This window comes from Dryobates pubescens, chromosome 10 (genome assembly GCF_014839835.1).
Source record: "Dryobates pubescens isolate bDryPub1 chromosome 10, bDryPub1.pri, whole genome shotgun sequence".
Classification (NCBI taxonomy): Eukaryota; Metazoa; Chordata; class Aves; order Piciformes; family Picidae; genus Dryobates; species Dryobates pubescens.
In genome coordinates this window covers 17,455,563-17,481,767 of record NC_071621.1, presented here as the reverse complement: position 1 = coordinate 17,481,767, position 26,205 = coordinate 17,455,563, and the positions used below count along the sequence as shown (strand labels likewise).

The window sequence follows — 26,205 nt, the reverse complement described above, 5'->3', positions numbered from 1 at the left end:
AAACCCACTTTTGGCTCTTAAAGAGCTTCTGGTGCCCCTTCAAGACCTTCAAAGAGCTTCTGGTGTCCCTTTAAGCCCAATTTTAGCTCTCAAAAGAGCTTCTGGTGTCCCTTCAAGACCTTTAAAGAGCTTCTGGTGTCCCCTCAAGCCCAATTTTGGCTCTTTAAGAGCTTCTGGTGTCCTCTCAAGACCTTTAAAGAGCTTCTGGTGTCCCTTCAAGCCCAGTTTTTGCTCTTTTAAGAGCTTCTGGTGTCCTCTCAATACCTTTAAAGAGCTTCTGGTGTCCTTTCAAGACCATTAAAGGGCTTCTGGTATCCCTTCAAGCTCATTTCTGTCTCTTAATGAGCTTCTGGTGTCACTTCAAGCCCAATTTTGGCTCTTTAAGAGCTTCTGGTGTCCTCTCATGACCATTAAAGAGCTTCTGGTCTCACTTCAAGCTCATTTTTGGCTCTTGAAGAGCTTCTGGTGTCCCCTCAAGCCCACTTTTGGCTCTTGAAGAGCTTCTGGTGTCCCCTCAAGCCCACTTTTGGCTCTCACAGAGCTCCTGCTGTCCCTTCCAGCCCATTTCTTTTTGCCTCTTCCCTGGTCCTGCCAGTCCCCCCAGGAGCTGCCTGCTGTGCCTTCCCTTTCCCCCTCTGGCAGCTGCCCTGCTGCTGGCTGTGTCCTCTGGCAGCCCTTTGGAAGCTGCTGCCTCCAGAAGGGAATTCAATGAGGGCCCTGGGCTTGGGTTTTGTCTGTTTGAGGAGCAAAGAGAGGAGAGGAGAGGAGAAAGGGGGGAGGGCAAAAAAACCCCAACCCTCCCCCCACCCTCCCAGCAATCCAATTTTGGGAGCTGGTGGAGCAGACAGAAGGGGAGGCAAAAGCTCTTTTGATGTCCCAAGCTCTTGGGGTCTTCTTTACTCAGAGGCCAGGTCCCTAAAGCCCAGGCAAGGGTTTAATGAGTTGAGCCAACAAGGGGAGCTGAAAGCCCCCCACAAAAGCTGCCTCCCAGCCCTGGGCTGGAGGGGAGGGACACACACAGACCCAGCAGCCCCCCAGTTCGTGTGTGGTGCACCCTTTTGATGTCTGCTGCTGACAAGCTCAAAGTCCTGACCTCCTGGCAGCTCCTTAAGATGCCCCCAGAGAGGAGGCAGCTCCCCAGGAGGTGGGGAGGGGGCTTGGGGGGAGGGCAGGGGTGGGGGGGGGGAGGAAGGGAGGAGGTTGTTTGTTTAACTTTGATGTCCAAGCAGCCACCAGGGCCTCCTTGTTTGCTCTTCCCTCAATAGGGGGTGGGCTGGAGGAACCTCCTACCTTTGCTGGAGGGACAATGGGGGTCAGGCCAGGGAGTGTGAGGGGCTGCTGGACCATTCCAAGGGGGTGGTGGAGCAGAACAGAGCTGCAAAGGCTGAGGAGGAGACAGGGAGGGAGGGGGAAAGAAGTTCTTCATGCTCCACTGCCTCCTCCTCCTAAAGGGCTTGGCCAGGCCTGCCCCAGGGCGGTGGTGGAGTTCCCCCAGCCCCTGGAGGGGTTGCCAGGCTCTGGAGATGTGGTGGCTGAGGGCCATGGGGACACCACCAGGCTCAGAGGGAAGCTTTTGCCTCCTTGTGTCCTCCTCCTCTTGAGTTCTGCCTTGCTCAAGAGGACATCTGGGCTGGCAGGACACTGCCAGGAGGAGCTTGAGGGCTGGGGCAGGGCCAGAGCAGGGCAAGGAAGCTGGGGAGGGGTCTGGGGAAGGAGGAGAAGGCTGTGGAGAAGTTGTGAGGAGCAGCTGAGGGCCCTGGGGGGGTTGAGGCTGCAGCAGAGGAGGCTGAGGGGAGACCTTGTGGCTCTCTGCAGCTCCCTGAGAGCAGCTTGCAGCCAGCTGGGGCTCAAGGGCTGCTCCTGAGGGCTGGGCCAAGAGGAGATGGCCTCAGGTTGTGGCAGGGGAGGTTGAGCTTGGCCCTGAGGAGCAATTGGTGCCCCTGGAGGGGTGCCCAGGCCTGTGGCAGGCTGCCCAGGGTAGTGGTGGAGTGCCCATGGCTGGAGGGGTTGGGAAGCTGTGGTGCTGAGGGCCATGGGGTGGTGGTGCTGGGGCAGTGTTGAGGCCATGCTTGGCCTCCATCCCCTCCAAGGCCTCCTCCAACCCAACCACTCCCTGGCTCCCATCAGGGCTCTCTGCAGTGGTTCCAGTTGCCCTCCCGTGCCCCAGGGCAGCTCTTCAGCTGGTTCAGGACTAGCACCTCCAAACCCTTGGCCCTCATCCTGTCACCACAGGACCACCTCAGCAGCCCCTCCCCAGCCTTCCTGCAGCTCCTCTTCAGCTACTGGAAGGCCACCAGAAGGTCTCCCTGGAGCCTTCTCCAGGCTGCCCACCCCCAGCTCCCTCAGCCTGGCCCCGTAACAGAGGTTCTCCAGCCCTCTGCTCTCCTTGGTGGCCTCCTCTGGACCCTCTCCAGCAGCTCCAGGTCCTCCTTGTGCAGCTGAGGTCTCAGCAGAGCAGAGGGTCAGGGTCAAGCTCTCCTCTGTCCTCCTGCTGCCCACCCAGGCTGCCATTAGTCTTCAGCTGCCTCCTCTCCTCCAGCTTCCCTTCCCCCCCCAGCACCCCCAAGGCCTCTGCTGGGCTGCCCTCCATCTCCTCCCCTCCTGGCCTGGCCTGATGGTGAAGGTTGTCCCCCCCCTGCTGACCCTCAGGAGGTTCCCCTGGGCCCAGCTCTGCAGCCCTGCTCAGCTCCTGCTGGATGGCTCCCAGCCCTCAGCTGTGTCACCCACAGCCCCCAGCCTGCTGCCCCCTCAGCCCCAGTGCTGCTGAAGCTCCTGGGCAGCCCTGCTGCCACCCTGCAGGCCTGAGGGACAGCCTTGCCACCCATCCCCCACCTGGGCAGCCACCCTTTGGGTGCCACCACCCTGCCCAGGTCCTTCCCCACCCCCAGCCACCTGCCCAGGCTTGGCCAGCAGGGTGCTGTGGAGGAACATCTCAAGAGGCCTTGCAGGTGACAGCCCTTGGCCCCTGCTGCCCTCCCTCCAGCCTGGAAGGCCACCAGGGCCAGCCAAGAGCCCCTCTGGAGCTGCTGAGGAGCTTCTGGTGTCCCCTTGGCAAAGCCCACCTCGGGTCCCACTCCTTCCCTGCTGGCCTGGGCTGGGCCAGGAGCTTCAAGCTGCCAGCTGCAGATGGGAGGTGACAGGGCTGAGCCTGCAGGGAGCTGTCAGCCCCTGCTCCATGTCCCCCTGTCACTCTTGTCACTCCTGATGAATGCTAACTGCTGCCTTCATGTCCACCTGTCATGGGCACCTTGGAGCTAGGGGGGGGAGGAAATCAAATCAGGAATTAAGGAGCAGCCTTGGGAGGTGCTGAGACTTCTCATTATGCTCTGGTGGCTCCAAGGAGCACAGATGGAGGGTGGCAGCCAGCCAGGGGCACCTGGGGAAGTGAACCCCATGAGGCTCAGCAAGACCCAGGGCCAGGACCTGCAGCTGGGGCAGGACAGCCCCTGGAGTCCAGCCAGGCTGGGGGGGGCAGGGCTGGAGAGCAGCCCTGGGGAGACCTCCTGAGGGCTGGGGGCAGCTCTGGAGGGCTCAGCACAGGCAGGGAGCTGCTGGGGCAGGGCCAGAGGAGGCCACAGCCATGCTGGGAGGGCTGGAAGGGCTCTGCTGGGTCCCCAGGCTGGCAGAGCTGGGGGGGCCCAGCCTGGAGAAGGCTCCAGGGAGACCTCCTGGTGGGCTGGCAGGGCTGGAAGGGGCCCAGGAGCAAGCTGGGCACAGTTTGGAGCAGGAGCTGTGGGGCCAGGCCAAGGGGGGATGGTTTGGAGCTCCAAGAGAGAAGATCTGGAGTTAGATCTGAGGAAGTTCTTGAGCAGGAGGCTGGGGAGAGCCTGGTTGAGGTCAGGCAGAGAGCTGGGAGCTGCCCCCAGGCTGGCAGCAGCCCAGGGCAGGGTGTTTGGGGCTCTGAGCTGTGCTTGGGGCTGTCCCTGCTGGCTGCAGGGGGCTTGGGCTGGGTGAGCTTGGAAGGTGCCTCCAACCCAAACCCTTCCATGACTCCATGACCCTGGGAGGTGCCTTCAGCCCACCCCATGCCATGGTTCTGCTGCTGGTTGCTGCTTTCCTTTCCCTTCACCACCTTCCTCTTCCCACCTCAAGCTCTGCAGGCCCTCCTGACCTTCTCCCTCTGCCACCTTTGTGTCCCTGCAGCGTGGTGAAGCTCCTGCTGGCAGCCAAAGCAGACCCAAACCTTGGAGATGACTTCAGCAGTGTCTATGAGATGGCCAAGGAGAGAGGCCTCCATTCTTTGGAAGGTAAAGGCCTCCAGCTACCTCTTTTTGGGTTTCAGGTCCTCCAAATGTCCTTGCCTGGCCTGGCCATGGAGCTGTGACCTTTTTAGGTGACACTGGGGCCCTTCAGCTTCCATTGGAGGGGTGGGGTGGTGCTGGGGGCAGGCCTGGAGATGAGAGGAGATGTTCTGGAGGTGTTTCTGAGGAGCACCCTGGGGATAGGCTGGGGGTCTCCCTCCACAGCAGCACCCAGTGGGGGCCAGGCTGCACCAGAGTGGCCATGGTGGGTCCATGGCTGGACTGAAGGAGCTTGGAGGTCTTCTCCAACCCAAACAGTTCTGTGGTAGGAAGCAGATGGAGGTGCAGACAGTGGGTGGGCAAGGAGAAGGTAGTTGGGGAGGAGAAAGGTGTAAGAGGGTGGGCAAGGAGAAAGGTCCAAGTGGAGGGGCCAGGAGAAGGTGGCTGGGGAAGGGGAAAGGTCCAGCTGGAGGGGCCAGGAGAAGGTGGCTGGGGAAGGGGAAAGGTCCAGCTGGAGGGGCCAGGAGAAGCTGGCTGGGGAAGGGGAAAGGTCCAGCTGGAGGGGCCAGGAGAAGGTGGCTGGGGAAGGGGAAAGGTCCAGCTTGAGGGGCCAGGAGAAGGTGGCTGGGGAAGGGGAAAGGTCCAGCTGGAGGGGCCAGGAGAAGCTGGCTGGGGAAGGGGAAAGGTCCAGCTGGAGGGGCCAGGAGAAGCTGGCTGGGGAAGGGGAAAGGTCCAGCTGGAGGGGCCAGGAGAAGGTGGCTGGGGAAGGGGAAAGGTCCAGCTGGAGGGGCCAGGAGAAGGTGGCTGGGGAAAGGGAAAGGTCCAGCTGGAGGGGCCAGGAGAAGGTGGCTGGGGAAGGGGAAAGGTCCAGGTGGTGATTTCCACCCCTGACTGAGGTGGTCCCCAGGACATCTTCTGTAGCTTCATTTCAGCTTGGGCTGATCCTTGAGGGCTGATGGCTCCAACCTCACCTTGATGCTGTCCCCAGTGCTGAGCTGGGGAGGCAGAACTAGTGGCATGGGTTGGGTTGGAGGCACCTTCCAGGCTCACCCAGCCCAAGCCCCCTGCAGCCAGCAGGGACAGCCCCAAGCACAGCTCAGAGCCCCAAACAGCCTGCCCTGGGCTGCTGCCAGCCAGGGGGCAGCTCCCAGCTCTCTGGGCACCCTGGGACAGGTTCTCCTCAGCCTCTTGCTGAAGAACTTCCTCAGATCTACTCCAGATCTTCTCTCTTGGAGCTCCAAACCATCTCCCCTTGGCCTGGCCCCACAGCTCCTGCTCCAAACTCTGTCCCCAGCTTGCTCCTGGGCCCCTTCCAGCCCTGCCAGCCCACCAGAAGGTCTCCCTGGAGCCTTCTCCAGGCTGGGCCCCCCCAGCTCTGCCAGCCTGGGGACCCAGCAGAGCCCTTCCAGCCCCCCTCCAGCACAGCTGTGGCTTCCTCTGGCCCTACCCCAGCAGCTCCCTGCCTGTGCTGAGCCCTCCAGAGCTGCCCCAGCCCTCAGGAGGTCTCCCCAGGGCTGCTCTCCAGCCCTGCCCCCCCAGCCTGGCTGGACTCCAGGGGCTGTCCTGCCCCAGCTGCAGGTCCTGGCCCTTGGTCTTGCTGACTCCACCACTGCCCTGGGCAGCCTGCCACAGGCCTGGGCACCCCTCAAGGGGCACCAATTGCTCCTCAGGGCCAAGCTCAACCTCCCCTGCCACAACCTGAGGCCATCTCCTCTTGGCCCAGCCCTCAGGAGCAGCCCTTGAGCCCCAGCTGGCTGCAAGCTGCTCTCAGGGAGCTGCAGAGAGCCACAAGGTCTCCCCTCAGCCTCCTCTGCTGCAGCCTCAACCCCCCCAGCTCCCTCAGCTGCTCCTCACAACTTCTCCACAGCCTTTCTCCTCCTTCCCCAGACCCCTCCCCAGCTTCCTTGCCCTGCTCTGGCCCTGCCCCAGCCCTCAAGGTCCTGGCAGGGAGGGCCCAACCCTGCCCCCAGGCTTGCAGCTGTGGGCTCCCCAGTGCCCAGCCCAGGGGCACAATCCCTGCCCTGCTCCTGCTGCCCACACCATTGCTGCTCCAGCCCAGGCTGCTGCTGCCTTCCTTGCCCCCCTGGGCACCCCCTGGCTCCTCTCCAGCCTCTGCCACCAACCCCCCCAGGGCCTTTCCCACCAGGCACTTCCCAGCCCCTCTGCCCCCAGCCAGGAGGTTCCCGGGGTCAGGGGGGGCTCTTGTGCCCCAAGTTCAGGTTCCCATCCCTTTGACCTCGCTGAACCTCATCCTGTTGACCTCCCCCCCACGGCTGCAGCCTGGCCAAGGTGCCTGTGTGGATGCCTGCAGCAGGGTTACCTCCTGCCCTCAGCCCTCGCTCCAGGGTGAGTGATGTGCTGCCAGCCCCCTCCCGAAGCTGCGGGGCCGGGCTCCCGGGGCAGACAAAAGCCCAGCGAGGGCCGCAGTCAATTGTTTGTGTCTCCATCTCTCTCCCTCCCGGAGCACATCAATTACAGGTTGGGGTTTGGGAGGGGAGGGGAGGGGCCGGGGAGGTTTGCTGGGGCTGAAGGAAAGATCCAAAGCCACCATCAGAGGAGCTTTCATCAATCCTCCTCCTCCTCCCTGACAATCTTTTATTAAAAGGAATAAATTCCAGCTGCCTCCCAGAGAAGGCAGAAAGCCCTCAGCTTAGAGCTCTGCTCTGCTCTGCTCTCTGCTTTATGGTTATTGGTATTTATGGCTCTTTGGCTTCTCTGCTTCCTTCTCCCATTGCCATCTCCTAACCTTCTCCTCCCCTCCTTCCTCCTCCCACTTCCATCTCCTCACCTTCTCCTCCCCTCCTTCCTCCTCCCACTTCCACCTCCTCACCTTCTCCTCCCCTCCTTCCTCCTCCCACTTCCATCTCCTCCCCTTCTCCTCCCCTCCTTCCTCCTCCCATTGCCATCTCCTCACCTTCTCCTCCCCTCCTTCCTCCTCCCATTGCCATCTCCTCACCTCCTCCTCCCCTCCTTCCTCCTCCCACTTCCATCTCCTCACCTTCTCCTCCCCTCCTTCCTCCTCCCATTTCCATCTCCTCACCTTCTCCTCCCCTCCTTCCTCCTCCCATTGCCATCTCCTCACCTCCTCCTCCCCTCCTTCCTCCTCCCACTTCCATCTCCTCACCTTCTCCTCCCCTCCTTCCTCCTCCCATTTCCATCTCCTCACCTTCTCCTCCCCTCCTTCCTCCTCCCATTTCCATCTCCTCACCTTCTCCACCTCCCCTTCCTTCTCCCATTTCCTTCTCCTCCCCTCCTTCCTTCTCCCATGTCCTCTCCTAACCTCCTTCACCTCCTTCCTTCTCCCATTTCCGTCTCCTCACCTTCTCCCCTCCTTCCTTCTCCCATTTCCATCTCACCTTCTCCCACCCACTTCCTTCTCCCCCACTTCTTTCTCCCATTCCCATCTCCTTGCCACCTCCCCCCCCTTCCTCCTCCCCCTTCCATCTCCTCATCTTCTCCCCATCCTTCCTTCTCTCATTTCTATCTCACCTTCTCCCTCTCCTTCCTCCTCCCATTTCCCTCTCCTCACCTTCTCCCCCTCCTTCCTCCTCCCATTTCCTCTCCTCACCTTCTCCCTCTCCTTCCTCCTCCTATTTCCCCTCCTCACCTTCACCACCTCCTTCCTCTCCCATTTCTTCTCCTCACCTTCTCCCCCTCTTTCCTTTTCCCATTTCCATCTCCTCTCCTCCTTCCCCTCCTTCCTCCTCCCATTTCCATCTCCTGGCCTTCTCCCCACTTCCTCCCATTTCCATCTTCTCTCCTCCTTCCCCTCCTTCCTCCTCCCATTTCCATCTCCTCACCTTCTCCCCCACTTCTTCCTTCTCCCATTTCCATCTCCTTTCCTCACCTCCCACCCCTTCCTTCTCCTGTTTCCATCACCTCACCTCCTCCCCCTTCCTTCTTCAGTTTCCATCTCCTCACCTCCCCACCACTTCCTCCTCTTATTTCCATCAACTCATCTCCTCCCCCACTTCCTTCTCCTCTTTTCATCACCTCACCTCCTCCCCCTTCCTTCTCCCATTTCCACCTCCTCATCCTCTCCTCCCATTTCCACCTCCTCATCCTCTCCTCCCATTTCCACCTCCTCATCCTCTCCTCCCATTTCCACCTCCTCATCCTCTCCTCCCATTTCCACCTCCTCATCCTCTCCTCCCATTTCCACCTCCTCATCCTCTCCTCCCATTTCCACCTCCTCATCCTCTCCTCCCATTTCCACCTCCTCATCCTCTCCTCCCATTTCCACCTCCTCATCCTCTCCTCCCATTTCCACCTCCTCATCCTCTCCTCCCATTTCCACCTCCTCATCCTCTCCTCCCATTTCCACCTCCTCATCCTCTCCTCCCATTTCCATCTCCTCATCCTCTCCTCCCATTTCCATCTCCTCATCCTCTCCTCCCATTTCCCCCTCCTCCCCTCCTCCCCCTCTTCCTCCTCCCATTTCCCCCTCCTCTCCCCCCTTCCTCCTCCCACTTCCCCCCTCCTCACCTCCTCCCCCCCCCAACCCAACCACGACTCCGACTCCCTTCCAGATCTTTGCCGCCGCCTCCTCCTCCTCCTCCTCCTTCTCCTCCTCCTCCATCCAGAGGGTTTCTTCCTGCAGCCAGATATATTAGAGACATTTATATGGATGGCAGGAGAAGGCAGTGAGAAGAAGCAGGCAGCAGCTGATGGATGGCAGAGGAGGCTTCCCCTGACGCTTTATTGAGTTTCCGATGATTATCTCACGCCAGGACATTTTTTACCGCAGCCGGCCGGAGCTGTCACCCTGCACCAGCAGGGAGAAGAACCCCCCCTTGTACACCCTCCCCCCCACCCCCAAACACCCCCCCAGCTAATGACACTTTAATGTCTTTACTGCTCTGCTCCCTAGGAGCTCAGATTCATCTTCCCTGACGCAGGCAGCTCCGGCCCGGGCCTGCCCCTCCCTGCCGAGGGAATGACGAGGAGGGAAGGGAGGGAGGGAGGGAAGGAGCCTGAGGGCTTGGAGGGGATGGGATGGGGAGGAATCAGGGAGTTGAGTTGGGGAGGATGGAGGCATGGAATTGTAGGACCATGGAGTCAGAGGCTTGGAGCTGGAGTCACAGAGCATGAAGCCAAGGAAGGGAAGGAGCCTGAGGGCTTGGAGTGAGCTTGGTGCTGAGGTCTTGGGTTGAGAGTGGAGGGGATGGGATGGGGAGGAATCAGGGAGCTGTGGAGTCATGGAATTGTGGAACCAAAGGATTGTGGAGTCATGGAGTCATAGAGAAAGAAGGCAAGGAAGAGATGGAGCCAAAGGGCTTGGAGTGAGCTTGGTGCTGAGGTCCTGGGTTGAGAGTGGAGGGGATGGGATGAGGAGGAATCAGGGAGTTGAGTTGGGGAGGATGGAGGCATGGGATTGTGGGACCATGGAGTCAGAGGCTTGTAGCTGGAGTCACAGAGTGTGAAGCCAAGAAAGGGATGGAGCCCGAGGGCTTGGAGTGAGCTTGGTGCTGAGGTCTTGGGTTGAGAGTGGAGGGGATGGGATGGGGAGGAATCAGGGAGCTGTGGAGTCATGGAATTGTGGAACCAAAGGATTATGGAGTCATGGAGTCATAGAGAAAGAAGGCAAGGAAGAGATGGAGCCAAAGGGCTTGGAGTGAGCTTGGTGCTGAGGTCCTGGGTTGAGAGTGGAGGGGATGGGATGAGGAGGAATCAGGGAGTTGAGTTGGGGAGGATGGAGGCATGGGATTGTGGGACCATGGAGTCAGAGGCTTGGAGCTGGAGTCACAGAGCATGAAGCCAAGGAAGGGAAGGAGCCTGAGGGCTTGGAGTGAGCTTGGTGCTGAGGTCCTGGGTTGAGAGTGGAGGGGATGGGATGGGGAGGAATCAGGGAGTTGTGGAGTCATGGAATTGTGGAACCATAGAATCATGCAGTCATGGAGTTTTGGAGCTGGAGTCAGAGAGAAAGAAGCCAAGGAAGGGAAGGAGCCTAAGGGCTTGGAGTGAGCTTGGTGCTGAGGTCCTGGGTTGAGAGTGGAGGGGATGGGATGGGGAGGAATCAGGGAGCTGTGGAGTCATGGAATTGTGGAACTAAAGGATCATGGAGTCCTGGAGTTGGAGTCAAAGAGAAAGCAGCCAAGGAAGGGATGGAGCCTGAGGGCTTGGAGTGAGCTTCTTGAGAGTGGAGGGGATGGGATAGGAAGAAGTCATGGAGTTGTGGAGGATGGAATCAGGGAACTGGTGAATCAAGGAGTCACTGAGTCAGAGAGGAAGGAGCCAAGAAAGGGAAGGGGCTTGAGGGCTTGGAGTGAGCTTGGTGCTGAGGTCTTGGGTTGAGAGTGGAAGAGTGATGGAGTTGTGGAGGATGGAGTCATGGAACCATAGAGTCATGGAGTCAGAATAAGCCAAGGAAGGGAAGGAGCCTGAGGGCTTGGTGTGAGCTTCTTGAGAGTGCAGGGGATGGGATAAGAAGTAGTCATGGAGTTGTGGAGGATGGACTCATAGAATCATGGAACTGGTGAGTCATGGAGTCACTGAGCCAGAGAGGAAGAAGCCAAGGAAGGGAAGGGACTTGAGGGCTTGGAGTGAGCTTCGTGGTGAAGTCTTGGGTTGAGGGTAGAAGAGTGATGGAGGTGTGGAGGATGGACTCATGGAACCATAGAGTCATGGAGTCAGAATAAGCCAAGGAAGGGAAGGAGCCTGAGGGCTTGGAGTGAGCTTGGTGGTGAGGTCTTGATTTGAGAGTGGAGGGGATGGGATGGGGAGGAATCAGGGAGCTGTGGAGTCACTGAGTCCTGGAACCATTGAATCATGGAGTCATGGGGTGATAGGGAGAGCAGCTAAGGAAGCCTGAGGGCTTGGAGGTGATAGGATGGGGAGGAGTCATGGAGGTGTGGAGGATGGAGTCATGGAATTGTAGAACCATGGGATCATGGAGTCAGAGTCATGGAGTCTTGGAGCTGGAGTCAGAGAGGCAGCAGCCAAGGAAGGGATGGAGCCTGAGGGCTTGGAATGAGCTTCTTGGTTTGTGAGTGGAGGGGAGAGGATGGGATGAGGAGGAGGCCCTGAGTCATGGAGGCCCTGAGTCATGGAGGCCCTGAGTCATGGAGCTGTGGAGCCATGGGAATATGGAATCATTGAGTCATGGAATCCTAGCAGAGGAAGCCAAGGAAAGGGAAGGAGCCCAAAGGCTTGGAGTGAGCCTAGTGGTGGTGCCTTGGTTTGAGAGTGGAGGGGGTGGGATGGGATAAGGAGGAATCCTGGTGTCATGGGCTCTTCTCCCAAGGAGAGGAGCAGCTGAAGATGTGGAGGCTGAGGGCCATAGGGTGGTAGTGCCCTGGGGCCAGTGATGGTTGGACTCTGTCACCTCTGAGGTCTCTTCCAAGCCAAGGGAGTCAGTGTCCAGAGCAGGGCAAGAAAGCTGGGGAGGGGTCTGGGGAAGGAGGAGAAGGCTGTGGAGAAGTTGTGAGGAGCAGCTGAGGGAGCTGGGGGGGTTGAGGCTGCAGCAGAGGAGGCTGAGGGGAGACCTTGTGGCTCTCTGCAGCTCCCTGAGAGCAGCTTGCAGCCAGCTGGGGCTCAAGGGCTGCTCCTGAGGGCTGGGCCAAGAGGACATGGCCTCAGGTTGTGGCAGGGGAGGTTGAGCTTGGCCCTGAGGAGCAATTGGTGCCCCTTGAGGGGTGCCCAGGCCTGTGGCAGGCTGCCCAGGGCAGTGGTGGAGTCCCCGTGGCTGGAGGGGTTGGGAAGCTGTGGAGCTGAGGCCATGGGGTGGTGGTGCTGGGGCAGTGCTGAGGCCATGCTTGGCCACCACCACCTCCTCCTCCTCCTCCTCCTCCTCCTCTTCCTCCTCCACCACCTCCTCCAGCCTCCCTGCCTCCACTCCTGGCTCGCTCTCAACCCCCCCAGCAGGAAGCTGCTGCTGCTCTCCTCGAGGAGCTCCGTCAGGGCCTTTCCTTACGTCTCAGGGGGGCTGCTGGGGGGGAGGGAGGGGGTCCAGGCTGCTGGCTGAGCCTCTTGGCCTCTCCTGAGCTGTGCTGTGCTCTCCCCCTGCAGTGCTGGTGACTCGTGAGGACCACTTCAACAACCGCCTCAACGTCAGGGCCAACTTCAAGGGCTGCACCGCCCTGCACTATGCTGTGCTGGCTGATGACTACCTGACAGTCAAGCTGCTGCTGGAGGGAGGTGAGTCTCCCTCCCTTGGAGCCCCCCAGAAGCTACCTCCTGGCCCCCACCCAACCTTTCAGCAGCCTTCAGCCACCCTGCACCAGGGTCTGCTGTGAGCAGGGCAAAGGTCCTGGTGGGGATGGATCTGCTCCAGGAGAAGGAGCTGGGGGTGCTGGGGGGTGGGCACAAGGAGGTGCCCAGCAGCCAGCAAGGTGCCCTGGGGGAGGCCAAAGGTGTCCTGGGGGTCATGGAGCAGAGTGTGGGCAGCAGCAGGGGCAGGGAGGTTCTGCTGCCCCTCTGCTCTGCCCTGGGGAGGCCACAGCTGCAGGGCTGGGGCCAGGGCTGGGCTGTCCAGGTCCAAGCCTGGGAAGTGCTGGGGAGAGGCCAGGAGAGGCTGAGGGCCAGAGGAGGACAACAAAGCAGGGCAAGGGTCTGGAGTATGAGGAGAAGGCTCTGGAGAAGTTATGAGGGGCAGCTGAGGGCCCTGAGGGCTGCTGAGGCTGCAGCAGAGCAGCCCCAGAGGGGATCTGAGCAATGCTCAGCTGTGCTGCTGAGGACCATGGGTTGGTGGAGCCCTGGAGCAGTGCTTGGTTCATGGTTGGGCTCCATAAGCTTCAAGGTCTCTTCCAACCCAAATGATTCTGTGTCCAGAGCAGGGCAAGGAAGCTGGGGAGGGGTCTGGGGAAGGAGGAGAAGGCTGTGGAGAAGTTGTGAGGAGCAGCTGAGGGAGCTGGGGGGGTTGAGGCTGCAGCAGAGGAGGCTGAGGGGAGACCTTGTGGCTCTCTGCAGCTCCCTGAGAGCAGCTTGCAGCCAGCTGGGGCTCAAGGGCTGCTCCTGAGGGCTGGGCCAAGAGGAGATGGCCTCAGGTTGTGGCAGGGGAGGTTGAGCTTGGCCCTGAGGAGCAATTGGTGCCCCTTGAGGGGTGCCCAGGCCTGTGGCAGGCTGCCCAGGGCACAGTGGTGGAGTGCCCATGGCTGGAGGGGTTGGGAAGCTGTGGAGCTGTGGTGCTGAGGGCCATGGGGTGGTGGTGCTGGGGCAGTGCTGAGGCCATGCTTGGCCTCCATCACCTCCAAGGTCTTCTCCAGCCCAACCATTCCATCATCCTCTGAGCACCAAACCTGCAGCCTCTGCCCCACTGCATGGTCCAGGTCTGTGCCTTGTCCAGGGGTGCTGGTGGCCAGGAGGATCTCCTCCAGGGGTGCCCCCCAGGGGCACCATGGCCAGGGGGGGTTGGAAGCTCTCCAAAGAAGGAGGCTCCAGGACCTGGGGCTGGGGAATGTTTCCCACCTGGGAGGGTTTGGTCTCCTCAGCTCTGCTGGCTCTCTGGAAATGCCTCCAGCAGTGGTGGGAATGAGCTGTGAGAGCACAGGGGCAGTGCCCTGCCAGGGTGGCACAGGGGCAGAGGGTCACCAGGGATGGTCCTTGGCTGTGGTCATGAGAGACTCATAGAAACATGGCATGGCTTGGGTTGGAGGCACCTTCCAAGGTCACCCAGCCCAAGCCCCCTGCAGCCAGCAGGGACAGCCCCAAGCACAGCTCAGAGCCCCAAACACCCTGCCCTGGGCTGCTGCCAGCCTGGGGGCAGCTCCCAGCTCTCTGCCTGACCTCAACCAGACTCTCCCCAGCCTCCTGCTCAAGAACTTCCTCAGATCTACTCCAGATCTTCTCTCTTGGAGCTCCAAACCATCCCCCCTTGGCCTGGCCCCACAGCTCCTGCTCCAAACTCTGTCCCCAGCTTGCTCCTGGGCCCCTTCCAGCCCTGCCAGCCCACCAGAAGGTGTCCCTGGAGCCTTCTCCAGGCTGGGCACCCCTGGAGGCCTCCCAGCAGAGCCCTTCCAGCCCTCCCAGCATGGCTGTGGCCTCCTCTGGCCCTGCCCCAGCAGCTCCCTGCCTCTGCTGAGCCCTGCAGAGCTGCCCCCAGCTCACCCAGCTGAGTGCTGCTCCAGTTCCATCTCCTCTTTATGAACTCAAGTCAGCTTTGTGCTCCACAGCTGCTTCTGGCTCCATGCTGGAGGCTCTGGCAGTGACCACTTCTGACCTCTCTGCCCACAGAGGTCTCTTTGTTCCAGGCCAGCTCAGCTCAGAAGTAGTCTCTTGGAGCTGGGCAGCTCTGAGCTGTGTTTGGCTGGAGAACAAGGCAGAGTCTGTCTCCTCCAGACATGGAAGTGTGGGATGTGGGCACTGAGATGTGGCTGCTGTTCATCCAGCCCCCTGGAGATCCTTTGGGATGCACAGATCCCACAGCCCAGCCTGCTGGAGGTGCTGGGGAGGGACCCCTGGAGCCCCCCCAGGCCAGGGGCACCCCCAGCAGCTTGCCCAGGGCCACCATGGCACCAGGGGGGGTTGGAAGCTCTCCACAGCCTCTCTGGGCAGCCTGCTCCAGGCCTCTCCAGCAGCCTCACCCCAAGCAAGTTGCTCCTGCTGGCACCTCCTGGCTGCCCCTTGCTGCCCCTTGAGCCCTGGGCACCACTCAGCAGATGCCAGCCCCAGGCTCTTGTCCCCACAGCTCCTTGAGCTCTTGCTGAGCATTGCTCAGCTCCCCTCTGGGGCTGCTCTGCTCCAGCCTCAGCAGCCCCCAGGGCCCTCAGCTGCTCCTCAGAGGAGGTTCAGCACCACCCCTGCAGGGTCTCCATCCCCCAGCCCTGGAGGGTCTCCATCCCCATCCCCTGCTCCACCTTCCCCAGGTGAACCCTGAGCTGGGACCCTTCCCCTTCCAGGACCTTGGAGCTTCTCTGTGCCTGCTGGGGCAGTTCCATGGCCTGGACCTCAGCCCTTGCCCTCCTCCCCCACCTCACCCCCTCCCTGCCCAGCTCCTCCTGGCTCTCCTGTGGCCCAGGCTCTCCAAAGAGAGGAGGTCGACCACCTCCCAAGGTCCCCCCTGCCCCACAGCCTTTGTCAGGCTAATTTGCCTCTCCCCTCTGCCATTGAGAGCCCTGCTCCTGGTTGCTGAGGTGGAACAGGGCTGGGGCAGGCTCCCCTCCATCCCTGCCTCCCCCTCCTCCTCCTCCTCACCCCCTCCACCTGCTTGCTTTTTACTCACCACTTCCTCAGCCTCCACCCTTCCTTCTCCTGCTGCCCCGGGGGCCAGAGCCATTAAACCTCCCCAGCCCCTTCCCAGCTCCAGCAGCTCCCCCACCCCTGTGCTGCCCTTGGGCTTGTTTGCTGCAGGACCTCTTGGACTTCCCCCTTCACCTCTGCCCCCTGGGCTCTTTTGTCCCCCATTCAGTGCCTCCTTGACCCCTGCCAGGACCTTTCTGGCCCTTGTGGCCAGCCCCTGCGTGCCCAGCAGACCATGGACCCCTGGCCCTGAGCCTGGCTGCTGGGCTGGGGCCGTGTCACAGCCTGCTGCCCCCTGAGGGGACAGGGTGGCAGGAGTGGGTGGGAGGTCACCAGTTGCTCTCTGCCCAGCAGCAATCGATCTGGGGAAGCTTTGTCTCTGGGGCAGGGAGGGGGAAAGGCCACCAGGAGCTCAGCAATGGTGGGAGCTTCTTCAGCTTGGAGGCAGCTCTTTCTTGGGGCTGGGCAAGGGCTGCAGCCAGGGCAGGCTGAGCTTGGCCCTGAGGAGCAATTGGTGCCCCTTGAGGGGTGCCCAGGCCTGTGGCAGGCTGCCCAGGGCAGTGGTGGAGTGCCCATGGCTGGAGGGGTTGGGAAGCTGTGGTGCTGAGGGCCATGGGGTGGTGGTGCTGAGGGCCATGGGGTGGTGGTGCTGGGGCAGTGCTGAGGGCCATGGGGTGGTGGTGCTGAGGGCCATGGGGTGGTGGTGCTGAGGCAGTGCTGAGGGCCATGGGGTGGTGGTGCTGAGGGCCATGGGGTGGTGGTGCTGAGGCAGTGCTGGGGGCCATGGGGTGGTGGTGCTGGGGCAGTGCTGAGGGCCATGGGGTGGTGGTGCTGAGGCAGTGCTGGGGGCCATGGGGTGGTGGTGCTGGGGCAGTGCTGAGGGTCATGAGGTGGTGGTGCTGAGGGCCATGGGGTGGTGGTGCTGAGGGCCATGGGGTGGTGGTGCTGAGGCAGTGCTGAGGGCCATGGGGTGGTGGTGCTGAGGGCCATGGGGTGGTGGTGCTGGGGCAGTGCTGAGGGTCATGAGGTGGTGGTGCTGAGGGCCATGGGGTGGTGGAACTGAGGGCCATGGGGTGGTGGTGCTGGCGCAGTGCTGAGGGCCATGGGTTGGCCTCAGCCTTGGCAGGGTTAGAGGCTGCTTGGACTTGAAGCCCTTGAAGGGCTTTTCTGACCCAGATGCTTCTGTGGTTGTGATCTGCCTGGGGAGGAAAGGCTGAACCTGAGGAACATCTCAAGGGGTTAAAAATGTCCTCTCTGTGAGGGTGGTGGAGGCAAGGAAGCTGGGGAGGAGTCTGGGGAAGGAGGAGAAGGCTCTGGAGAAGTTGTGAGGAGCAGCTGAGGGAGCTGGGGGCGTTGAGGCTGCAGCAGAGGAGGCTGAGGGGAGACCTTGTGGCTCTCTGCAGCTCCCTGAGAGCAGCTTGCAGCCAGCTGGGGCTCAAGGGCTGCTCCTGAGGGCTGGGCCAAGAGGAGATGGCCTCAGGTTGTGGCAGGGGAGGTTGAGCTTGGCCCTGAGGAGCAATTGGTGCCCCTTGAGGGGTGCCCAGGCCTGTGGCAGGCTGCCCAGGGCAGTGGTGGAGTCCCCATGGCTGGAGGAGTTTCCAAGCCCTGGAGCAGGCTGCCCAGAGAGCTGCTGGAGGGCTTCCAACCCCCACTGGCCATGGTGCCCCTGGGCAAGCTGCTGGGGGTGCCCTGCTGGAGCAGAGGGTGCTGGGTTGGCCTGGGTGGGCTCAGGAGCTCCCTTCCCAACACCATGGAGTTCTCTTGCTGATTTTTCCCCCCAAAACTGCCAAGCTTGAAACCTTCCTGGGATCACAAAGAGCTTGGTGTCCTCAGGGCAGGACTCTAGGGCAGGGGTTTGGGCACAGGGAGCAGGGGCTGTGGGCTCTTGGGCACAGGGAGCAGGGGCTGTGGGCTCTTGGGCACAGGGAGCAGGGGCTGTGGGCTCTTGGGCACAGGGAGCAGGGGCTGTGGGCTCTTGGCAGCAGGGAGCAGGGGCTGTGGGCTCTTGGGCACAGGGAGCAGAGGCTGTGGGCTCTTGGGCACAGGGAGCAGGGGCTGTGGGCTCTTGGGCACAGGGAGCAGGGGCTGTGGGCTCTTGGGCACAGGGAGCAGGGGCTGTGGGCTCTTGGGCACAGGGAGCAGAGGCTGTGGGCTCTGGGCACAGGGAGCAGGGGCTGTGGGCTCTTGGGCAGGGGTTTGGGCACAGGGAGCAGGGGCTGTGGGCTCTTGGGCACAGGGAGCAGGGGCTGTGGGCTCTTGGGCACAGGGAGCAGGGGCTGTGGGCTCTTGGCAGCAGGGAGCAGGGGCTGTGGGCTCTTGGGCACAGGGAGCAGGGGCTGTGGGCTCTTGGGCACAGGAAGCAGGGGCTGTGGGCTCTTGGGCACAGGGAGCAGAGGCTGTGGGCTCTTGGGCACAGGGAGCAGGGGCTGTGGGCTCTTGGCAGCAGGGAGCAGGGGCTGTGGGCTCTTGGGCACAGGGAGCAGGGGCTGTGGGCTCTGGGCACAGGGAGCAGGGGCTGTGGGCTCTTGGGCACAGGGAGCAGGGGCTGTGGGCTCTTGGGCACAGGGAGCAGGGGCTGTGGGCTCTTGGGCAGGGGGTTGGGCACAGGGAGCAGGAGCTGTGGGCTCTTGGGCACAGGGAGCAGGGGCTGTGGCCTCCTGGGCAGGGCCTTGGCATCAGGGCCCCCCAGCAGCCTGCCCAGGCTCCCCCCTCTGCAGGTGCTGTTGGAAGCTCTGCAGCTCTGTCCCCTCCAGCACCACTTAAGGAGGTCCCCGGGGGGAGGTTCCTCTGTCCCTTCCTGCTCTGCTGCCCAGCCCTCCCGCTTGAGCAGTGTGCTGGGGTGTGCCTGGAGCCTTCTCCAGGCTGCTCTCCAGCCATGGGAGGTGATAAATCCTTTATTGATCCCTTCCTGGGCACTGTTTTACCAGGGATGATTGAAGAGCTCAATAGAGTCTGCAGCCACCATGGCTCAATAAGGTCTGGGCCAGCTTTTATCGACCTCCTCCAGCCACCACCATCAAACTTCTCCTCCCCTACCCACCCCCCCTCAACCTCCCACACCCCCAAACTGCTCCCCACCAGTAATTAAAGCCCTGGGAGACTGGGATTTAGGAGCCAATCATCCCCAGCAGCCACCAAACCTGCCCTGGCAACGGCAGTAAGTGGCCAGGACGTGGCTGGGTCGTGTCAAGGTGGTTAAGAGGAGGTCCCTGCAGGGGGTAGAAGGAGCCAAAGGATCCTCTCAAAGGCTTCCAGGGGCTGAAGCTGAGGCCTGACAGGTTGTTTGTCACCAGGGTAATGGCTTGGGTGAGAAGAGGCAGCCTTTGGGGCTTGCCTCCTGCAGGAAGGGAGAGGAGGGTAGGTTGGATTCCTGCCAGAGGGCAAAGCAGCTTAGGGGCCAAGGAAGCCAAGGTTGGGAGGAGCAGGGAGGTCAGCAGGGGAGGGGAAAGGCAAAGGGGAAAGGGAGCTCTGGGTCCAAATTCATGGAGTCATGGAAGGGTTGGGTTGGAGGCACCTCCAGAGGTCATGGAGCTGGGGAAGGGTTTGGCTCTCAGCCTTTGCTCCTCACAGAGCTGCTCCAGGCCAAGCTCAACCTCCCCTGCCACAACCTGAGGCCATCTCCTCTTGGCCCAGCCCTCAGGAGCAGCCCTTGAGCCCCAGCTGGCTGCAAGCTGCTCTCAGGGAGCTGCAGAGAGCCACAAGGTCTCCCCTCAGCCTCCTCTGCTGCAGCCTCAACCCCCCCAGCTCCCTCAGCTGCTCCTCACAACTTCTCCACAGCCTTCTCCTCCTTTCTCCAGACCTCTCCCCAGCTTCCTTGTCCTCCTCTGGCCCTCAGCCTCTCCCCAGCCTCCCCTGGACTCTCTCCAGCACTTCCCAGGCTCTGCCCTGGGCAGCCCAGCCCTGGCCCCAGCCCTGCAGCTGTGGCCTCCCCAGGGCAGAGCAGAGGGGCAGCACAACCTCCCTGCCCCTGCTGCTGCCCACACTCTGCTCCATGCCCCCCAGGACACCTTTGGCCTCCCCCAGGGCACCTTGCTGGCTGCTGGGCACCTCCTTGCCCCCCAGCACCCCCAGCTCCTTCTCCTGGCAGCTGCTCCCCAGCAGCTCCCCCCTGGGCTGTGCTGCTGCAGGAGGTTGTCCCTGCCCAGGGGCAGGACCCTGCCCTTGCCCTGCTTGTCCCCAGAGGACCTCCTGGTCCCACTGGCACTGAAGCTCTTGGGAGGTTTGGTGGAGTCCCCATCCCTGGAGGTGCTCAGGAAGGGTCTGGACAGAGGACTTGGGGCCATGGTGTGATGGCCATGGTGGGGCTGGGTTGAAGGTTGGGTTTGATGCTCTTGGAGGTCTTCTCCAATCCTCTGCTCCATGAGATGTCTCAGGGCCTCCCCCAGAGCAGGAGAAAGGGGGGTGGGGTCTCAGGGGAGGTTTGGTTGGTCCCAGGAGATCCAGAGGTGGCTGAGGTCAGGGGGAAGCCCCAGCAGGTGCCAGGGGCTGCTCCCTCCTGCTGCAACCCAGACCCTCTGGAGAGAGGGAAGCTGAGTGGCAAAAGGCAGCTCCCAGACTTCTCTGCCCCCTCCAGCTCTTCCCTCCTGCCCCCCTCCAGCTCTTCCCTCCTGCCCCCCTCCAGCTCTTCTCTCCTGCCCCCTCCAGCTCTTCTCTCCTGCCCCCTCCAGCTCTTCTCTCCTGCCCCCTCCAGCTCTTCCCTCCTGCCCCCCTCCAGCTCTTCCCTCCTGCCCCCCTCCAGCTCTTCTCTCCTGCCCCCTCCAGCTCTTCTCTCCTGCCCCCTCCAGCTCTTCTCTCCTGCCCCCCTCCAGCTCTTCTCTCCTGCCCCCCTCCAGCTCTTCTCTCCTGCCCCCCTCCAGCTCTTCTCTCCTGCCCCCCTCCAGCTCTTCTCTCCTGCCCCCTCCAGCTCTTCTCTCCCCGCTCCAGCTCCTCTCCTCCCCTATCCCCAGCTCCTCTCTGCCCTCTTCTGCCCCCTCCACCTCTCCCTCTGCCCCCTCCCTCTCTGCCCCCTTCCTCTCCCTCTCTGCCACCTGCCACCTTCTCCCTCCCCGCCACCTCCCTCCCTGCCACTTCCCTCTCCCTCCTTCCCACCTCTCCCCTCTCCCTGCCACCTCTCTCTCCTCTCCCTGCCACCTCTCTCTCCTCTCCCTGCCACCTCTCTCTCCTCTCCCTGCCACCTCTCTCTCCTCTCCCTGCCACCTCTCTCTCCTCTCCCTGCCACCTCTCTCTCCTCTCCCTGCCACCTCTCTCCCCTCTCCCTGCCACCTCTCTCCTCTCTCCCTGCCACCTCCCTCTCCTCTCCCTGCCACCTCCCTCTCCTCTCCCTGCCACCTCCCTCTCCTCTCCCTGCCACCTCTCTCCTTTCTCCCTGCCACCTCTCTCCTTTCTCCCTGCCACCTCCCTCTCCTCTCCCTGCCACCTCCCTCTCCTCTCCCTGCCACCTCCCTCTCCTCTCCCTGCCACCTCCCTCTCCTCTCCCTGCCACCTCCCTCTCCACCACCATCCTCCCCTCCTGCCACCTCCCTCTCTCTCTGCCACCTCCACCTCCTCTCCTGCCCTCTCTCTCTCTGCCACCATCCTCATCTCCTGCCACCTCCCTCTCCCTGCCACCTTCATCTCCCTCCTGCCATGCCCATCTCCTCCTTATCCCCTCTCTCCCACCTCCCTCTCCTCAGCACCATCCCCACCACCAAACCCCCTTCCCAGCACCCTCTCCCCCAGCCTCCCACCCTCTCCCCCTTCCCAGCACCCTCTCCCCCAGCCTCCCACCCTCTCTCCCTTCCCAGCACCCTCTCCCCCAGCCTCCCACCCTCTCCCCCTCCCCACCCAACCTCCCCCCAGCAGCTTCTTCTGGAGGGAGCTGCCCCAACCTGCAGGAATGTGCAGGGAAAGGGGGGAGGGGAGGGAGGGAGTTTAATAAAAAGTGAAAAATTGAGGCCTGTCAGCCAGCCTCAACTTTTGCCAATACCACTGACAGGAAAGAGATTTCCCCAATGAGGGACCTGCTGCAGCTGCTCCTCCAGCTCTGGGACCCAACCTGCACAGCTATTTATCAAAGATTATCAGCTGCAGCTTCCTAATATGAGCAGGGGAAGGACAGGAGAACAACCCCCCCAGCCCCACACAGCCCCAGGGTGCTGCCCAGGTGTCCCAGCCCCAGCCTCAGACAGCTTGGGGAGGCAGGTGAAAAATGAGGCCCCCATGACAGCCCTCCAAAGGTTGGGGTGGCCCCCAAGCACCTCCTGCTGCTGCCTGGAAGAGGTGGGGATGGAAGTGGGGAAGGGCAGGGGGAGGAGGTGAGGCTGGAGGGGGAAGGGCAGGGGGGGGAGGTAAAGATGGAAGAGGCAGGAGAGGAGATGAGCATGGAGATGGAGAGGGAAGGGCAGGAGGAGGGGAGGTTGGGGGAGGGAAGGGCAGGAGGAAGGGAGGATGGGGGAGGGAAGGGCAGGAGGAGGTGAGGATGGAGGAGGGAAGGGCAGGAGGAAGGGAGGAGGGGGAGGGAAGGGCAGGAGGAGGGGAGGAGGGGGAGGGAAGGGCAGGGGGAGAAGGTGAGGATGGAGAATGCAGGGTAGGGGGTGAGGAGGGAGAAAGAAGCAGGGAAGGAGGTGAGGATGAGGAGGCAGGGTAGGAGGGGAGGATGAGGAGGCAGGGTAGGAGGGGAGGATGAGGAGGCAGGGCAGAGCTGAGGCTGGAGCAGGCAGGGCAGGGGCTGAGGATGAGGAGGCAGGGCAGAGCTGGGGCTGGAGCAGGCAGGGCAGGGGTGAGGATGAGGAGGCAGGGCAGAGCTGGGGCTGGAGCAGGCAGAGCAGAGCTGGGGCTGGAGCAGGCAGGGCAGGGGTGAGGATGAGCAGGCAGGACAGAGCTGGGGCTGGAGCAGGCAGGGCAGAGCTGGGGCTGGAGCAGGCAGGGCAGGGGTGAGGATGAGCAGGCAGGGCAGGGGTGAGGATGAGGAGGCAGGGCAGAGCTGGGGCTGGAGCAGGCAGGGCAGGGGTGAGGATGAGGAGGCAGGGCAGAGCTGGGGCTGGAGCAGGCAGGGCAGAGCTGGGGCTGGAGCAGGCAGGGCAGGGGTGAGGATGAGCAGGCAGGGCAGAGCTGGGGCTGGAGCAGGCAGGGCAGGGGTGAGGATGAGGAGGCAGGGCAGAGCTGGGGCTGGAGCAGGCAGGGCAGAGCTGGGGCTGGAGCAGGCAGGGCAGAGCTGGGGCTGGAGCAGGCAGGGCAGGGGTGAGGATGAGCAGGCAGGGCAGAGCTGGGGCTGGAGCAGGCAGGGCAGAGCTGGGGCTGGAGCAGGCAGGGCAGGGGTGAGGATGAGGAGGCAGGGCAGAGCTGGGGCTGGAGCAGGCAGGGCAGAGCTGGGGCTGGAGCAGGCAGGGCAGGGGTGAGGATGAGCAGGCAGGGCAGAGCTGGGGCTGGAGCAGGCAGGGCAGAGCTGGGGCTGGAGCAGGCAGGGCAGAGCTGGGGCTGGAGCAGGCAGGGCAGGGGTGAGGATGAGCAGGCAGGGCAGAGCTGGGGCTGGAGCAGGCAGGGCAGAGCTGGGGCTGGAGCAGGCAGGGCAGGGGTGAGGATGAGCAGGCAGGGCAGGGGTGAGGATGAGCAGGCAGGGCAGAGCTGGGGCTGGAGCAGGCAGGGCAGAGCTGGGGCTGGAGCAGGCAGGGCAGGGGTGAGGATGAGCAGGCAGGGCAGAGCTGGGGCTGGAGCAGGCAGGGCAGAGCTGGGGCTGGAGCAGGCAGGGCAGGGGTGAGGATGAGCAGGCAGGGCAGGGGTGAGGATGAGCAGGCAGGGCAGAGCTGGGGCTGGAGCAGGCAGGGCAGAGCTGGGGCTGGAGCAGGCAGGGCAGAGCTGGGGCTGGAGCAGGCAGGGCAGGGGTGAGGATGAGCAGGCAGGGCAGGGGTGAGGATGAGCAGGCAGGGCAGAGCTGGGGCTGGAGCAGGCAGGGCAGAGCTGGGGCTGGAGCAGGCAGGGCAGAGCTGGGGCTGGAGCAGGCAGGACAGAGCTGGGGCTGGAGCAGGCAGGGCAGGGGTGAGGATGAGCAGGCAGGGCAGAGCTGGGGCTGGAGCAGGCAGGGCAGAGCTGGGGCTGGAGCAGGCAGGGCAGAGCTGGGGCTGGAGCAGGCAGGGCAGGGGTGAGGATGAGCAGGCAGGGCAGGGGTGAGGATGAGCAGGCAGGGCAGAGCTGGGGCTGGAGCAGGCAGGGCAGAGCTGGGGCTGGAGCAGGCAGGGCAGAGCTGGGGCTGGAGCAGGCAGGACAGAGCTGGGGCTGGAGCAGGCAGGGCAGGGGTGAGGATGAGCAGGCAGGGCAGAGCTGGGGCTGGAGCAGGCAGGGCAGAGCTGGGGCTGGAGCAGGCAGGGTCAAGCTGAGGTCCCCAGCACCTCCTCACCCCTCGGCCCTTGCCTCAGCCACGGCCAAGGAGCTGCTGGGTCAGGCAGGAGTCAGCTCCTGGCTGCAGGCTGGGCTCAGCCCCTGGGAGCTGGCCCTGCCCCTGCCAATGATTGCAGACATCCATCAAGGCCTCAGGGCCACGGCTGGGGGGGCTCAGGCCACGAGTGGGAGACTCCTCCTGGAGAGAGCCAGGAGCAGGAGGACCCGAGCCAGGGGCAGGATCTGAGCCAGGGATCCTGCAGCCTGGGACAGGGAGAGGCTGGAGGAGCCTGCAGGGGCACAGAGTGGCTCAGGTGGGGAGGGAGCTCAGAGCTCCCCTCCAGCCTCTCCCCACCACGGGCAGGGACTGCTCTCAGCTGGGCTTGGTGGCTCAGGGCTGCTCCAAGCTGGCCCTGGACCCCCTCAGCCTCACAGCAGAGTTGCTCCAGCCCCTGGCTCCACTCTGTAGCCTCCTCTGGGCTCTCTCCAGCAGCTCTGTGCCCTCCTGGGAAGCTTCTCCTCCCCCAGCACCCCCAAGGCTTCTCCTCCCCCAGCACCCCAAGGGCAGCAGCAGGGGCAGGGAGATTCTGCTGCCCCTCTGCTCCAGCTGCAGGGCTGGGGGGACAAGAGCCTGGGGCTGGCATCTGCTGAGGGGTGCCCAGGGCTCAAGGGGCAGCCAGGAGGTGCCAGCAGGAGCAACTTGCTTGGGGTGAGGCTGCTGGAGAGGCCTGGAGCAGGCTGCCCAGAGAGGCTGTGGAGAGCTTCCAACCCCCCCTGGTGCCATGGTGCCCCCTGGGGCAAGCTGCTGGGGGTGCCCCTGGCCTGGGTGGGCTCCAGGGGTCCCTTCCCCACCACCTCCAGCAGGCTGGGCTCTGTAACTGGGAGCAGTTTGTCCATCCATGTCCCCCTGCAGAGGGGGATGGAGCTGGTTAAGGCTTTGGGAAGGTCTCCTGGTGACCACCAGCAGCTCTTTGCTCAGAGCTGGGCACAAAGGGGCAAGCTACAGCCCCTGGTGGCACCTCTGGTGCCACCAGGGGCTGTAGCTTGCCCCTTTGTGCCCCTGGGAAGCCTCCAGGGCTTGTGGCTTGCCCCTTTTGGACCCTTGGAAGCCAAGGTTGGACTTGGGTGGGAGGCTCCAGCTGGTTTCCCCTCCTTCCCCAGGCCTCCCCTCCCACCCCTTCACCACCTCCCTGCCTTCCTCCTGTCTCCCCAGGTGCCAACCCCCTGCAGAAGAACGAGATGGGGCACACAGCCCTGGACTATGCCAGGGAGGGAGAGGTCATGAACCTCCTGAAGGCTTCAGAGACCAAGGTGGGGCCTTGGGGCTGGGGTCTTGTCCTTTCCTTCCCCCCCCCTTCATCCCTGCAAGGATCAGAGGGTGGGGGGTGGGCAGCTCAGGGGTCTCTTCCAACCCTCCCAAGTGGCTTCTGAGGGTTGGAGGAGCAGCTTGGAACCAGCTGGAGCTCCAGGCATGGCCTCCATGGATCACTGCTGAGGGTCTCTTGGCTCTGGGACCTCCTCTGGGACCTCTTCTGCCAGCAGTGACTTCCACAAGACCACTTCTGGAGCCAGCAAGGCTGCAGAAGGAGAGAGTGAGGCCCAAGGTGGCTCCTGGAGTCATTTCTGGTGCTCCAAGGTGATGGAGGCCAAGCATGGCACTTCAGGGTCTCCTGCTCACCTCATGGTGTCCAGAAGCACTTTGGGGTCTCCTGGTCACCTCCTCATGGTGTCCAGAACCACCTTGGGGTCTCTTGGCCACCTCCTCAGGGTGACCAGAAGCACCTTGGGGTCTCCTGGTCACCTCCTCCTGGTGTCCAGAAGCACTTTGAGGTCTCCTGCTCACCTCTCTGTGTTATGAGGTAGACCTTAAGGCTCCTCATGGTGTCCAGAAGCACTTTGGGGTCTCCTGGCCACCAACCTCCTGGTGACCAGAAGCACTTTGGGGTCTCCTGGCCACCTCCTCCTGGTGTCCAGAAGCACTTTGGGGTCTCTTGGCCACCTCCTCCTGGTGACCAGAAGCACTTTGGGGTCTCCTGGTCACCTCCTCATGATGACCAGAAGCACTTTGGGGTCTCCTGGCCACCAGCCTCCTGGTGTCCAGAAGCACTTTGGGGTCTCCTGGTCACCTCCTCATGATGACCAGAAGCACTTTGAGGTCTCCTGCTCACCTCTCTGTGTTATAAGGTAGACCTTAAGGCTCCTCATGGTGTCCAGAAGCACTTTGGGGTCTCCTGGTCACCTCCTCATGATGACCAGAAGCACTTTGGGGTCTCCTGGCCACCTCCTCCTGGTGTCCAGAAGCACTTTGGGGTCTCCTGGCCACCTCCTCCTGGTGTCCAGAAGCACTTTGGGGTCTCCTGGCCACCAGCCTCCTGGTGTCCAGAAGCACTTTGGGGTCTCCTGGTCACCTCCTCATGATGACCAGAAGCACTTTGGG

At 62.6% G+C, this 26,205-nt stretch overlaps 1 protein-coding gene across 1 annotated transcript in view; it reads left to right on the top strand.

Annotated features, from left to right (window-relative positions):
• Window positions 1-26,205, top strand: part of CLPB (ClpB family mitochondrial disaggregase) — a 55,585-nt gene that overhangs the window by 9,892 nt on the left and 19,488 nt on the right. Inside the window, exons 5-7 of the mRNA XM_054164862.1 lie at window positions 4,144-4,247; window positions 12,249-12,377; window positions 24,982-25,079. Of these exons, the coding sequence (XP_054020837.1) occupies window positions 4,144-4,247; window positions 12,249-12,377; window positions 24,982-25,079 (331 nt within the window). The remainder of the gene's footprint in view (window positions 1-4,143; window positions 4,248-12,248; window positions 12,378-24,981; window positions 25,080-26,205) is intronic.